Source organism: Chiroxiphia lanceolata, chromosome 9 (assembly GCF_009829145.1).
Source record: "Chiroxiphia lanceolata isolate bChiLan1 chromosome 9, bChiLan1.pri, whole genome shotgun sequence".
Taxonomy (NCBI): domain Eukaryota; kingdom Metazoa; phylum Chordata; class Aves; order Passeriformes; family Pipridae; genus Chiroxiphia; species Chiroxiphia lanceolata.
Genome location: NC_045645.1, coordinates 2568760 through 2582815, shown reverse-complemented (window position 1 = coordinate 2582815; position 14056 = coordinate 2568760). Strand labels below are relative to the sequence as shown.

The 14056-nt window shown below is 39.5% G+C and overlaps 1 protein-coding gene across 1 annotated transcript in view; it reads left to right on the top strand.

Annotated features, from left to right (window-relative positions):
• AK5 (adenylate kinase 5) overlaps nt 1-14056 on the top strand; it is a 76664-nt gene that overhangs the window by 30374 nt on the left and 32234 nt on the right. The window contains exons 7-8 of the mRNA XM_032697184.1: nt 5975-6065; nt 11948-12024. Of these exons, the coding sequence (XP_032553075.1) occupies nt 5975-6065; nt 11948-12024 (168 nt within the window). The remainder of the gene's footprint in view (nt 1-5974; nt 6066-11947; nt 12025-14056) is intronic.

Genomic DNA, 14056 nt, shown 5'->3' with positions numbered 1-14056 from the left:
AAATACTGAATTTTGCATTAATGCTTCGTAATTTGCAGCATCACTGAGTTCCAGTAATGTAAGCAAGGATTTTGCAGGCTGAGACACAGAGAGCTGTTAAGTGTGATGATTTTGGCAGCATCCAGTTTTACCTGACTCTCTGTCATCAGTTGTGTCTTTCCCCTTCCTTTAGAGTTAGGTGCATTAAAGTAAAAAATCAAACAATTTGTTCTAGACCCAGTGGAGGAAGAGAGTAAGATGATCTCTCCCTCAGGCTGACTGTTTTCCTGGATTTTAAAGGAACAGAGTAACAAATAAATCACAGAGCATCTCTTAACTTGGAATGTAATTAAGTTTTCCATTTAGGCTCTTCTGAAGTGATCTGTCTGGATGCCCAGCACCACTGTTCTGTTTCTTTGTAGTACCATTTGCCTCTTTAAAGGCAATTTCCTTGAAAAAGTAAACCCACAGTGAAAATTACTCCAACAGTGGAATGTATATTTTTTTAAAAGAGAAAAAGTAAGTGTTTGTGCCTTCAAGGTAGAAAAGATCTCTATATGTGCATATGCTAAAGCAGCTCTTTGGTTTTAATTAAACTTCATAAATAAGTAATATAAGTTGACTTTGCTGTGGAAGCTGCTGAATGGATGTAATGCATGTCAAGGTGCAAGTTTTCAATCCTTTGTGAAATGAATATGTACACAGAGTTTCTGTGTAGAGGTGTTGGCTTTTATTTGGTGTTGGTATTTATAGCTTGAAAACCTACTTCCAGAAGTAACTTATCTGACAAGTCAGGTAAGCCAAGACAAACACATGCAAATCATGTCCTTAATGATTTGTGAATTCATGCATGTGCTGCCTGATTCAGTTCTGATTCCTGAGGACAATTCCAGAGTATTTATGGTGAGGGTCATGGTAGTGCAGAGAAATGGCTGAAACATTTTGAATTGTTAAATGGACTTCAGCTTTAGAAAGTTTAATAAATACAAGCCTGTTGGAAGCTCAGAGGTCCTTTGAGAAAATGGAGAACATGATGCAGAAATGCCTTTGGAAATCAAAGAGCAATATGTTTGCTTTCCACACGACAGTCACCAGCCATCCAGATGAACGTCCTTATTGGGGAAAAAATCAACCAGCCACTGCTCTTCAATATCTGCACAGACAGAAAGGCTTTGCATCTTAGTGTTATGAAAAGTATGTATGTTCCAAAACCACTCTGTGGCACCACTCTCTGCCTCCATCAGCTTCCCTATCAAACCAGTAATTGCTTTATCCCCTCAAGTCCATTAATTTTCTGTCTGCTGTGCCACCCAATTATTGATTTCTCCCCTCATCCTGATCAAATCCAGCTCTCCTTCAGCTTGCCCATGTTCTGCTCTACAAGGGCCTGTAATTGCCTGGTGTCTTCCCCATCCACTGTTGCCACCACATTGCCCAAGGCACTCATTTTTGTCAGCTGAAAACTGATGTAAGTCAGGCTGTTGTTCCAATGATCCCAGCACAGAGACACAATGATCACAGCACAGAAGTTCTCCCTCTGTCTGCCTCTCAAAAGCTATTACTCCACACAAATGTGCAGACAGGCTATTACAATTAACTGCTGCTGTTAATTGTTTCTCCAGGTGAGAGGTACCATGTCCTTGGTGCCATCCTGTTCAGTGGTACAGTATTGGGAGCTGGCTCAGCAGGGTTTTGCTGGGAAGGGAGTGAAGCTGCCAGAACATCTCCATGATGTGTGCCATGGCACTGAGTTTGTGGGTTTGGGATGAAATAGCAGAAAATCACCTGAAGAAAAAAACCCCAAGGCTGCCTTTTGCAGTAATTTCATTGTTTATGTACTGAGAACAGAAAAAGAGAAAAAAAAATAGAAAATATCTGTGTGTATGGGGGTGCATATTTGTATTTTCACATTTTGTGGTATAAGGCAGTTAAATTAGCTGATAGTTTCTGTTATAACGATGTATTTGCTCTTTTTTGAGGTCATTGCAGCACTCATTAATGTTCCTGGAAGACGTTATTTGAATTTGATCGTTTAATTTTCATTTTTTTCTCACCACAGAGGAGCCTGTCTACGCACCTAATGTGTTCAAAAATCACATAATTGGTGGCTTCAGATTGCACCTATTTTGAGCAAATGAGTTTGGGATACACAAAAGGCAGCAGCAGCTGCTGCAGAACTGTCAGCTCCACTCAGGGCTGGAGAACATTGAGCCTCCTGCTCAAGGAGCACTCCCGGCAGCAGAGGCTCTGGTGACAAGTGGAACTTGAGAAACTAATGACAGACACATGAGGACTCTGCAATTATTGATGAATCCTCTTCAGAACTCCCGTGGTTAAAAAAATAAGGCATTAAGTGGTTTATTTTAGATAACCCAGAGTATTCCTTAGGATTGTAATAATAGTGTTAATATCTCCAATTTAGTTTCTTTCTAGATTTCTGTCTGATACCAGTTTGTGACCTCTGCTAGTTCATAACATTTTAAAAATCACTGGGGAGCTCCAGTGTATTTTCAGTTGTAGTTTTTCTTCTCTATCTGGTAAAATATAATTTGAGATTTCAGAGTATTTGGTGTAAAAGAATAAAAATATTAGAACTAGAGAAAGGATTAGAGAGAAATATCTTTCTCCTATGTCCTCACGCCCCCTTTTGTGGTGGTTTGGAGGTTTGGGGGGTTTTTAGGAGTATTGTTAAAAATACTTTATCATAGGGAACTCCCAGTCTGCACATGTCAGCTGAATTTCTCAGTTCCTCTGCTTACTGGTTTTCCTAGACAAGGCTTCAACGAATTTTTCCTGCCCCCTGTCCCAATGGTTATTATCCTTACACCTTATATATTTTTCCTCACATATTTCTTTCCTGTTTTCCCATGTTGCTGGTGGTTTCGTTTTGCTTTTCCCACTTTCTCTAGATGTAGCTGCACAGGTCAATTAACTTGTAATAATGAAGAGAAGCAAATTAGGGGTGGAACAACAGCAACGAAGGAATTTCTGTGGGGTTGTCCAAAAATGCTAAAGCAGCACTAGAGTGTGGGTCTGGCTTCACCTTTTAGTATTATTTATAGTTATATTTAATATTATTAGATTATATTTAGTCTTTACCAAGGGTAAAATAAAACTAGTTATTGTTTCTTTTCAATCCTTCAGGAGCAAATCTCTGCCTAAGTCAGTCTGAATAATAACAGTGTGTTCTTGTAACCACTGGCACCTGAAAGTCATTATAACTCTCTCAGTCTTTTGAATCTCTTCATGTTCCTGGGATTGTCAACTTTCTAACAAGAAAATACCAACACTTAAAGGACAGTGGTGCAATTTGACTTCTAAACTGGGTATCTCTTTTTTGTGAATAACCCTGGGGTTTTTTTTGTTTAAAAAGAAATTATTCTTCTGTTGGAGGTGACGATAATATGTGGATAATTTGTCCACTTCCTAAGCAATGATTGTGTCTCACTTCCATTGATCTGGTTAATGAATTACAAAGCCAGAAGTGACAGCTATGGCTACATAGAGCAATTTTTAGACTGCAGATTTCCCTGAATTAATTCCTAATTGATTCATTTGAAAATATTAATATTTTTCTTTTTACAAACAATCTTAAGATTTTCAAATCCTGGGGAATCCATTGCCAATTGTGATTAATTAAGCAGAAAAGACACTGTTGTTAGAATAACAAGCTGTTTGCTTCCATTCTGAACTGGTCTCACTAGCTCTTCATCTTTGCCCCTTACAAGTTTGATTTAGACAGGTTCTGCTAAAAATACAAGTTTTACTGCTGTTTGTGAGTAGGGTTGCTTGAGTACCTTCTACCTTTTATTCAAGCCTCCAATAATTATCAAAGGGTTTCACATTAAGATGTTTAGCAATTCAAGGAGGTGCAGAACTAACAAGGTTACTTGGTTTCTTTCAAAAATAATTTCTCCGTGGAAACTGCCTTGCCTTCCTGTGGCTCAGGTATTAAAATTCTCATTTTGTGAGGGGAAAACTGAGTCTGTATACGAGCTTCAAATAATTGGCTTTCTTTGGGTGACAAAGCCCAGATTTTTCAGAGTGCTGAAGCACAGCTGGTGTTCTTTGAAGAGGGAAGTTGATGTTTCACATTCTTGGAACCTTGGGAACATTTAGAGATTGATCATGTGTTTTTTCCATGGAAAATTGGATTATTCAGAGAAATGCTGCTAATGAGAAGGCAAGCCTGTCATCTCTCCAGGCGTGGTGTGACACAGGAACGATGACACACAACCTCATTACAAGTGGCTGGATTTTATGCTCACACATAACTACAAACATCTTACAATACATGTCTTCCCTAGCATATCTTAGGAACACTCTTGTCTGATCAACAGGGACATTCCAAAGCTGCTCTTTGAGTATGAATAATAAATTGCCCAAGTGTAGCCCCACAGCTTTATTTAGGACCTGTTCTTCCACGAGCCTTGGTTTTGACACAAGTTAAAATGTAATCCCTCTAGTAGGTAAACACAAACTCCTGCTTTAGGAACAAACAAAAAGTGCTTTACGACACACACTAAATGGCAAAAGAATTCCTTGAGAACAGATAAATATCTACCCAGACAGATGTATGACTGTGCTACAGGAGTGGTCCTTAGAGTCAAAGCCACAAGCTCCATTTCCAGAGCCAGTCAGAAAACTCCATGGATTGATAATTACAGTAGGCTGAGCTGTGACAGAAATGAACTCTACTGCTGAGCTGAGCATGCAGGTAAAGATTGAAATTGGGATTCATACCAGTTAAGATTTGAGCACTTGGACAGGTGTTGAGAATTAAATTTCCTACCATTTTACCCCTCTCCACTGTCCTTAGGCCTCCTACAGGCTTCCTCTTTCTTTTGTTCACGCAGACACACTTTGCAGAATCATCACTTGGTCTCTTTTCTGTTATTTCCCTATTTTTTAACTATTTCTGACGTCTGCCACTCTAAATAAGTATTCTTGGGGTGATGTTTGCCTCTGAGTTTACCTTGAGGTGCTCATGGAAAATTCCATAAGAAAATAAATTCCATTATTAAACATTTGCAAAACAGCTTAGGTGATACAGGTAATACAGATGTCACCATAAGGCATAATGGAAAGAGTGATCTGAGGTGTTACACAGAGGTTACAGTATTCTCTCTTTCCATAGTAATGTACCTGGCCTCAATCCAAAAAATAAGAAAAATTCCAGAGCAACAGTAATGAAATGTCTGGGTTTTTTCCAAAGAAAGTGATGATCTAAATGAATGAAGCTTGATAAATACGATAGGAAAAGTCACAAACCCACTGTCAAGCATGACACACCTGGCCATAAAAAGAACCTGTCAGAGAGAGCTGAGAAAAAATTTGGGAGAATCACTATCAGAATTCAGGCAAAATACAGAATAAATGGGGGGGGGAGGTTAAAATGGTAAGAAATTAATTATTTGCCTTTTTAAAGGATCTTTTCCTTTCTGATTGTATTAATTTATCACTGAGCCATTACACTTTCTGCCAGTGTGAGAGTGAGGAAAGCTCTCTTTTCTATAAGCAGGGAAGAAATTGTACACACAAATGTCACAATAATTGGTTTCAAATGATTCAGAAATTGCTGAAAGTTTTTCTCTTGCAAATTTAGAAAGTTAATTATGCTAATCTCCAAAAAGAAGTGACAGTGAGGTAATCCCATTTCTGGTCTCTACGCTGTAATTTTTTTCAATCATCCAACAATTTTAGGAGTAATGTGCATTACTAGTTTTACCTTTTGCTTTGAAACTTCATTCTCTGAGGACAAGTCAGTTTTACTGTTGCTTCTGTTTCTGACAAGCTCATAAAAATAGGCAAAAGGGTTTACAAAGTGAATTTAGCTTTGAGTCAAAAGTAAAATGATTCACACCTAAAGCAATGGACAGCACACAGAGAAGTAGAAGGTTTGCTATCAAGAAGGCTCGGGCTGAGAAGTCACACACTGATGATCAGCCAAGGAGTGAACAAGGTCTGATTCCCAACTTCTTCTTTTGTTTTTCAGTTTGATGCTGACAGAGATGAAGAGGAAGTGTTCTCTGACATAAGTTCAGCAGTTGACAGTAAACTGTTTGCAAACAAAGACGCTGCAGCAGGTGAGTCAAAGTAAGATTTAAGGAGCCACATTTGTTGGTGGGATGCTGTTTTCACATTCCACAAGTGTGGATATATGTGCTGTAGTAGAGTCTGGACTGACCTCAAACATTTGCACAACCAAGGGAAAAAAGTCTTTTTACACTTGGAAGCTTCATACAACCCACCTAACAACTTCTCTACAAGTTAACCTTAAAATGCTGTGGCAAGTCCAGTAAACTGTGTTATTAGTGCAAAAACTTTATAAGTGGGTCAAGTCCAGCTGTCAGCAATACCTCAGTGTTCACCAGAAAACCAGTCCTGTGAGATTAGTGATTATACTTCCTCCCTAATAATAATACTAACTCTGAAACTGTGTGTGAATAAAAGTCAGGTGTTTGGGGCTTTCGTTTATTTGTGTATTTATTATTTGTGTTTACTGAGGCTTGAATGTCTTCAAAGAAAAAGCCTTTGAGGGGCAAAGGACTGCAAAAGAATTGAAGCTAAAAATCAAAGCACTGAAAATGTGTAACATCTGTCAGAAATATTTTGCTTGAGGGGAACAGAAACATGTTCTTTGGTAACTTCACAACTTCTTTTTACAGATGACATCCTGCCTGTTTTCCAAATAGACCATGAGGGTTGCATAGGTAGATGATACTGTAAATGTCTTCTGAAACAGCACAGAAAAAGAAATTTCTTGGGGAAATGTGTTCCCGTAAAATTTACTAGCTTTATTACAACAAATGTTATATATATATAGTAGAGAAAATCGTGTATCTGATCTCTCCTCTGTTTAAGGGAAAACTCATCTCCCATAAATTGGCAGGCAAAAAAGACTCATTTATTTGTAACTGTGAACAATCATTTGGGCCCTGCCAAGGAAGGAGGAATTGATGAAGCACAAGGAAGTAGCAACACATCTGTTATCTCTTTTTGACAAAGGGGAGATTATATTTTCCTCCTAGAAGGCATTTGCAAAGAGCAGTGCCTCTGACAGGAAGATCAGGTCATATTTTGAGGAGCTGAAGGGCAGTTCTGAGCTCACTGGCCTACAGAAACCACCCATAAGGGTATTTTTGATCATGTTCTAAATGAGACACAGATGAAGGATCGGGGGGGGAGGGCAGGGATTGAAAGGGGGCTTTGGGAGGGGAATTTAGAATTACAAAAAGTGCACCAGCTGAAAAACCACTGGTTTCCAATGGTCAGCCTCAAGCTAAGATGCACACAAGAATAAAGATGACTGACTCCCTGTCTCTGTTCAGTGGCACACTTACCTCTTTTGTTCTGAGCCTCATTCATAGAGGCAAGAGGTTGATTCCAAACCTAAAATGGCATTCCCACTGTACAACACTGTGTTGGTAATTACCTGTGGATTCCCTGATTAAATGAGCTCAGTGCCAAGTAGCAAGAGGAGGGAAGTGTCATAAAGGTGCTGGCTCTGACAAGCAGCTTGACAAGACCTAAACAATTTGCACAAACCGGTTGTGATTCTGGAGGAGTTCCAGGCAGTTCCTTGAAAGTCTGATCTACTTAATAAATCCCTCACCAAAATAATTGGAGAGCTATGAGTTCTAGCAGATGCCATGCCACAAGCATCTAGTTGGTGCCTAACCTGAGCACTGATAACAGTCAGGAGGTTTGAAGTAGGATTTCTGTGAGATCAGGTATTTAATTTCTAGACATTGCAATTCCAGCATTGCCTTGATCTCACTTTTTGTCTTTTAACCTTATTAGTGATATTGCAATATATTGTGGTTCCTGGTAGCTACTGTAAACATAGTATTTCTAATATTTTTGTGCCTTCACACCAATGTAATTCACATGTTATAGCCGTAAAATCCAGTTATAATCAACTTTGTAACAATATATGCTGAAAGAAAACAACTGAAATTTTTATAGATTAAAATACAGTTTTCTCATTGTTGCCTTCTACAGCATCTTAAGACTGTTGCCAAGAGCAACAACCTGTCATGAAACTCAACAATGTAAGGTTGCAATAAAATTTGTATTAGAAACGTCTTACTGAGAGGAAAATTCAAAAGTAATCGTTCTAATGCTAATCAGTCCTTCAATAAATTATTTCTATAATATTCCACTTGAAATTTATCTTCTAAACATTTGTCTTGCCCAAGTGCTTACATGCAACACGTATTAATTGAGTTATTAGACGGTGCTTCAGAGCATGTTCCCTAACATAAAAAGACATTTTTATTTTATTGAGCTTAAACATGCTATTAAGAGAAGCAGCACGTGTCACAGGGTAGGCTTAGATTACTCTTCTGACAGTCAGTGTTGAACAGTGCAAATGCTAGAGTTGTTAAAATATGAGCAGGGGCATATTTGAGCCAGTGAACCATATTGAGTAGAGTTGCTAGCAGGATTCCAGATAAGTAAGGGATTTAAGCAAGGTTTGGAAATACAGGAGCTGGTTTGCCAAAACACAAATGGTCCAAGGAATAGACTTAATTAGCTCGCATGATGGGGCATTGATGCCGTGTAATGGGAAGTTAAATCAACTGCAGATAAATTTAGATAGATCAGTCCAGTTTAGTTTCGTTGTATAAATGAATTCAGTGAAATGTGAAAAAGCAATGCTTGACATTTGCATACATGAAAACTTAAGGATGGACACACTTTCAGAGAAAGTGCCATGCACCAGGCTCAGAACCCTGGAATGTTTTGTAGGAGCACAGACATTTATGGCCATGATCCCCTGGGCTTTGGGGTGGATTTCTGTGGTGAGAATTACACCCCTGCCCATAGCAACCAGACTCTCCCGGCTTTCCATGACCAAACCTGTGCAATTCAGCTCAGGAGCAACAAGCAGTATGTGAAATGCAGTCTAAAATGTGAAGTGCAGCGTCCTGGTGAAGGAATGGGCTGAGCAGAGCCGTGCTCCCCTCTAGGGCAGGGCTGTCTCTGTCCTGGCTGTCAGACCATCCTCGTGCACCTTTAATTCACCTCAGCCCTCAGGGCTCAGTTGTTGCATCCTCTTGGGTTCCTGGCAAGACAGAGCTTTAGGAATGATGCCTTCGGTGTCAAGATACAAAACGTGGCCGAAAAAAGGGAGTGCGTTGTAGCTGATCTGCTTTTTCTTATTTCATCAGCCTGCACCTCCCTGGAGAGCTGATTATTCAGTTAACAGGGATTTAATAAAAACTTGCAAGTGATTTATTTTTTAATTGTGCAGTAGTGTACCTAATAAAATCCTCTTTTCTTTCCCTAAGGAGAACACAGGGCACATGAAAATGTCCAGGTCTCCCTTGCCTTAACTTTATTCATGCAATTAAGGAAGCATGTTTTAAGTCCTAAGAGTACCTTTGTAGATCAGGTGCTTTCAAGTTATTTGTCCATGGCAGTAGAACTTCTATGCACTTTCTTAATTTTTTTTTAACTCGAGTTTCCCCTTTTGCAATTAATGAAGATACTCAGATCACCTCAATGGGTTCATACAAGCATAGGAAGGTCCCAAGTTAACCAAGAGCTGAGATTATTTGGTGGAAGGGGACAACAAACTGAGCTGGAGCATAGCAGACTCCTCCTGCTGCACCAGGGATATCAGAAGTGCTCTTACATGTCCCCTAATTCCTTTATCTGGTCCTGGGAGCAGCCATTTGCTTCAATTCATTTCTGGTAGGTTTGTCTTTAGGCAATTTGAAAAGGGTAGAGAAGTCTGTACACTGTTCAGTGATGGATGGTTATGGGGTTGGTAGTTTTCATTAAACTGAGAAAGAAAACACAGATTTTTCAATTTTCCTTGAATAAACCCCAGAAAGAAGCTGTGTTTTCCCAAGGACACCGGCGTCCTAGTTCAAGAAAAAAGGCCTTAAGATGCTTGGCCATATTAAAATTGTATAACCATTATGGCTTTTATCACTTAAGATACATTATGCATGAGTACTCATTTTCAGCCTGACCTTTACATTTAAGTTTGCAGCACCATATTTCATATTAATGTTTCTAGCAAAGGATACGGACTGCTCTTGGTAGTTAAGTGACAGTTAATCAAGTGCCTTTAATAAAGTGCACACAAGTGCCTTTAGAAGTGATTGATGTGCCAGAGTAGGCCAGTGCCAGTGACAACTGAGGCTTAGTTAAATTATATTATCAACAATGACACGGTGTTAAGAGTGAGATGTCAGCTGTGTAAAATAAATCAAATAATTAAGATTCTCTCTATTTGGTTGCATATATCTTTTAGAGACAGGTATTTTCAAAAGACCATAAACTGTATATGCCAGAGAACATGCTGCATATGTACATGTGACACTGTGTGGTAGCAGGAGTATCATTCCTTCCTGTAATTTTTTTTAATAGCAATCTGATAGAGTATACATGGGCATTGGGGGTGGGAGCGAGGGAACCAAACCAAACCCAGCAGCAGATGGTAGATGCAGATCTTTCCCTGGTGTCTCTTATGTAGTCCAAAGAGTTAAATTGAAGATTAATTTGGCAGCAGTTGTGATACAGATTGCAAACTAAAACACCCTGGAATCATCCTCTCTACGAAGTTACAGTTTGGTCATCATGACATGCAGTTCCTCTGCTCTGCTCTCTCTCATAGCGATATTTAGTTCGCCACCTACATAGATTATTACTGTGTAAACTTTAAAAGCAAACAAAGCCAGATAATACATAAATGTATCTGGCACGAACTGAACTGCAAAATCTGTTATTGATGGTGCTTGTTGGAGCGAGAGACCCACACAAACAATCCTAATGGTGAGGAAACACCGGGGCAGCAATAGATTTAACACTGTCTGTCCTCGGTGCCAGCAGGAACATCATACCAGGTAGAGACACCTGGAACCCAGGAGGCAGGGAATTGTTTTCTTTACCTCAGTGATCTTGTTTGGCTGGGGGCACGTGGGCACGAAACAAAACACATCTTACACTTCCCCTGGTGTTACCACATGAGGTTAGTGATTGGACTCATCTGTGACTGCTGGCTGGTTACAATTTTTCGATTTCTGTGTATCTTTACAGGATTTTTTGTTACTTGTGATAAATACTCCTATAGTCACATGCCTGTCGATGTTTTAGTGTTTGCTGAACACGTGCAGTATTTGGTTTGGAGCTGCACATTCGGGAGGACCCAGGAGACCATTCCTTCCTTATTGCCCAGGATTGAACTAATCTGAATGGGGTGCCAGTGCCAGAATACGATGTCCATGCTCTACCCTTCCTGTGTTCATATAGAAAGATGGTTGGTGGTTTATCCTCCCATTCTGGTTTAGCAATGAGTACCCCCCTAGATGACTTCTTGAAGTATCAAGCTCAGTTTCTGTTGTCCTGCACCTTCAGCTAAAGCCAAACTGTAAAGCTCAGCCAGGTCAAGGCTTCTCAGCAACTGAGTTTTGGCATCCCACTTGCATGAGAATGCATTCTTGCTGGTCCTGCCACAGGGAGATGGCAAGGAGAAGGGGCAGAGCCATACAGTCACCTTAGAAAGGGTTAGAATAGGATGGAAATGGGGACTTGACAGCTGGAAGTATGATGGTCCCTTATCAGCATCACTCAAGGATCCTTATCTGCTAATCAGCACTTAGTCAGTATTTCCTTTCCTAAACATGGTTGATATTCTCCCCTGAGTGTGGCAATTTTACAATTGCAAGTCATGGCACGCAGAACACCCTGCCCAATAAATATGCAGTGTAGCTAAAACAGTTCACCAGTTAACATAACACTTCCTTATTAAGATTTGGAGTAGCTTTTCTGGATGCTTTGAAGGCTTTGTTAGTGAAACACCGTTCACCAGAGTACTCTGGCACATCCGAAGGGTCCCTGGGATCACAGTTTTTGCACGGATACAGATTATTGGAAATATTACAGTGTTCCATCACATAAAGTGAAAATTTCCAAACCATTTCTGAAGTCTTAATTTTCTTTCCTATTTTAGGGCCAAATGAACTTGATTGCAGTCTGATTATGGATTCTGGAGATCCTGTTTATACAGAATTTGACTTTGAGGACCAGGTAATTTTCTGTATATATGGCCTCTCTCTAGGCAGTTTTCTAGTTTATGGAAGTGCTGTGCTATACAATGTGACTGAACAAGGTGGTGGAGCTTTAAGGGTGCATAAGACAAAGGGCTTCTTAAGTGCAACATAAGTAAATTCACGATACAGACAGGTTGCTTTTTGGTTAGGAGGAAAGAGTGACTATTACTGTAGTATTAAGAGCCTATATCTTCCATTACTGTGCATTGCTGAGTTTCCTCCACACGTTTTAAAATGTTGGCACATGTGGCAAATAGAGTTCCTAGAATGCACTGTAAGTCTGCTGTATATTTAAGAAGAGGAAGTAAAACACTTTTCAAAAGAGCAGCATGAAAATACAAATTGTGAAATATAACTACGACCAAATCAAACATCCTCCCCTTGGAAAAGGATTTATCAGAATTAAAAACAACAAATGCTTACAGTGTGTTGAAACCAGCCTTTCTACCGATCTCGTTGAATGCACATCTAAAAACTAAATTTTGATGAGTGTTTTCCTTGTAGAAAGAAGGCTGGAGAGGGGGAAAAAAAAGTTTGTGTACATCTTTCCCCTGTAACCTTCACCTCCACACTGGTGAGGTCACAAAGTGAACCATGGTGGGTTCCTGTGGCTTGGATGCTGCACTGAGGATCAGCGTTACTGTTCTTGTTACTCTGCTGTGCATAAGCATGAGAAGAATGACTTAGAATTAGAAGGAAGTATTTTTAAAGCCGTCTGCCTGTCACACCACCGTACTTAAGGGTGGTGGTTTTGTATGTTTTGCCTTCTGTCTTCCACTTCTGCGCGACTCTGCTCGTGCTTCCCTCACGAACACCACAGACACCTCTGTAGATTTGCGAGCAGCTTGGCAAAGAATTTTAATCTGTGTTTCTGTTACCGTTCAACCGAATGCAGCTGCAGATGTTTTCACATCTTCCCTCATTATTTGCAAAAGATATCTTTCAGGGTGGCATTTTAAAGCTGGTGACAAAATCAGGGCCAACAAAACTGAATTTTCAGTCACTGTCACGGAGTTGTTCTTGGTTTTCTTTCACAGTCTTCAGTGCAACACTTTGTCCTCACCTGCAACATGTTATATATTCTGGCCCTATTCATTTCTTTTGATTTATAGATCCCTTTACTATTCTCTCTCTTTGGCTTAGTTATTTCAGTCTGGCTTTTTTCAAGGGGGCAGCTTGTCTCTGCCTCCAAATCTCATTTTAAATCCCTTTCTTTCATAAACCCTTCTCTGCCCAGGAAATTCTTACATTTCTCATCATCTTTGTCTTGACTGTACTGCTTCTTTATTGAAGGGGTTAGGCCTATAAAGCAAAGTGCATATTTAAATTATGTTTGGCTGTGTTGATGCTAAAAATAGATTCTTTTGGCAAAGTATGAACACTAAAGAAATTATACTCCTGATTCGTAATGTTTGAAATGCCATTCAAATAATAAGCCCAAGTTTTATAGATACAAAATAAAATTAACAGAAACATAGGAAAATTATGAAAATGTATGAAAATTAATACCATAATTTCAAATGATATAGTTCACTGATGATACATTGCACAGGCCATAAAAGCACTGCCTGCAGTTCTGAATGCACGTGAGACTAAACAAGAAGACTGTGACAGGACCTTGTTGTCCCTGTCAATGGCAAATATCCTTTGTGCCAGATGTGGCAGGCAGCTTTTCTCATTATTTGGCTAAATTTGCCATTCTGGCAGGAGTGCAGTACTGACAGCAAACAGAGAAGGAGAAATGAAGCTAAAGCAGGGCTAAAATCCCTTCAGTCAAGGACAGCTACATAAATATGAGGTGGCTGAGAACGACTTGCCTCAGCTGCAGGGCTGGTATCTTGATACTTACTAGTGATGTTTTAAAACATGTAAATATTTCTATTGCTAAGAAATATTTTTATACCCAGTTTATATAAGATGCCTTGTACAAATATAAAGAAAATATATGCAGGAGAAAGCGATTGCAACCAAAAGCCCTTGCCATCTAAATTTTGAAATTATGCAAGCAA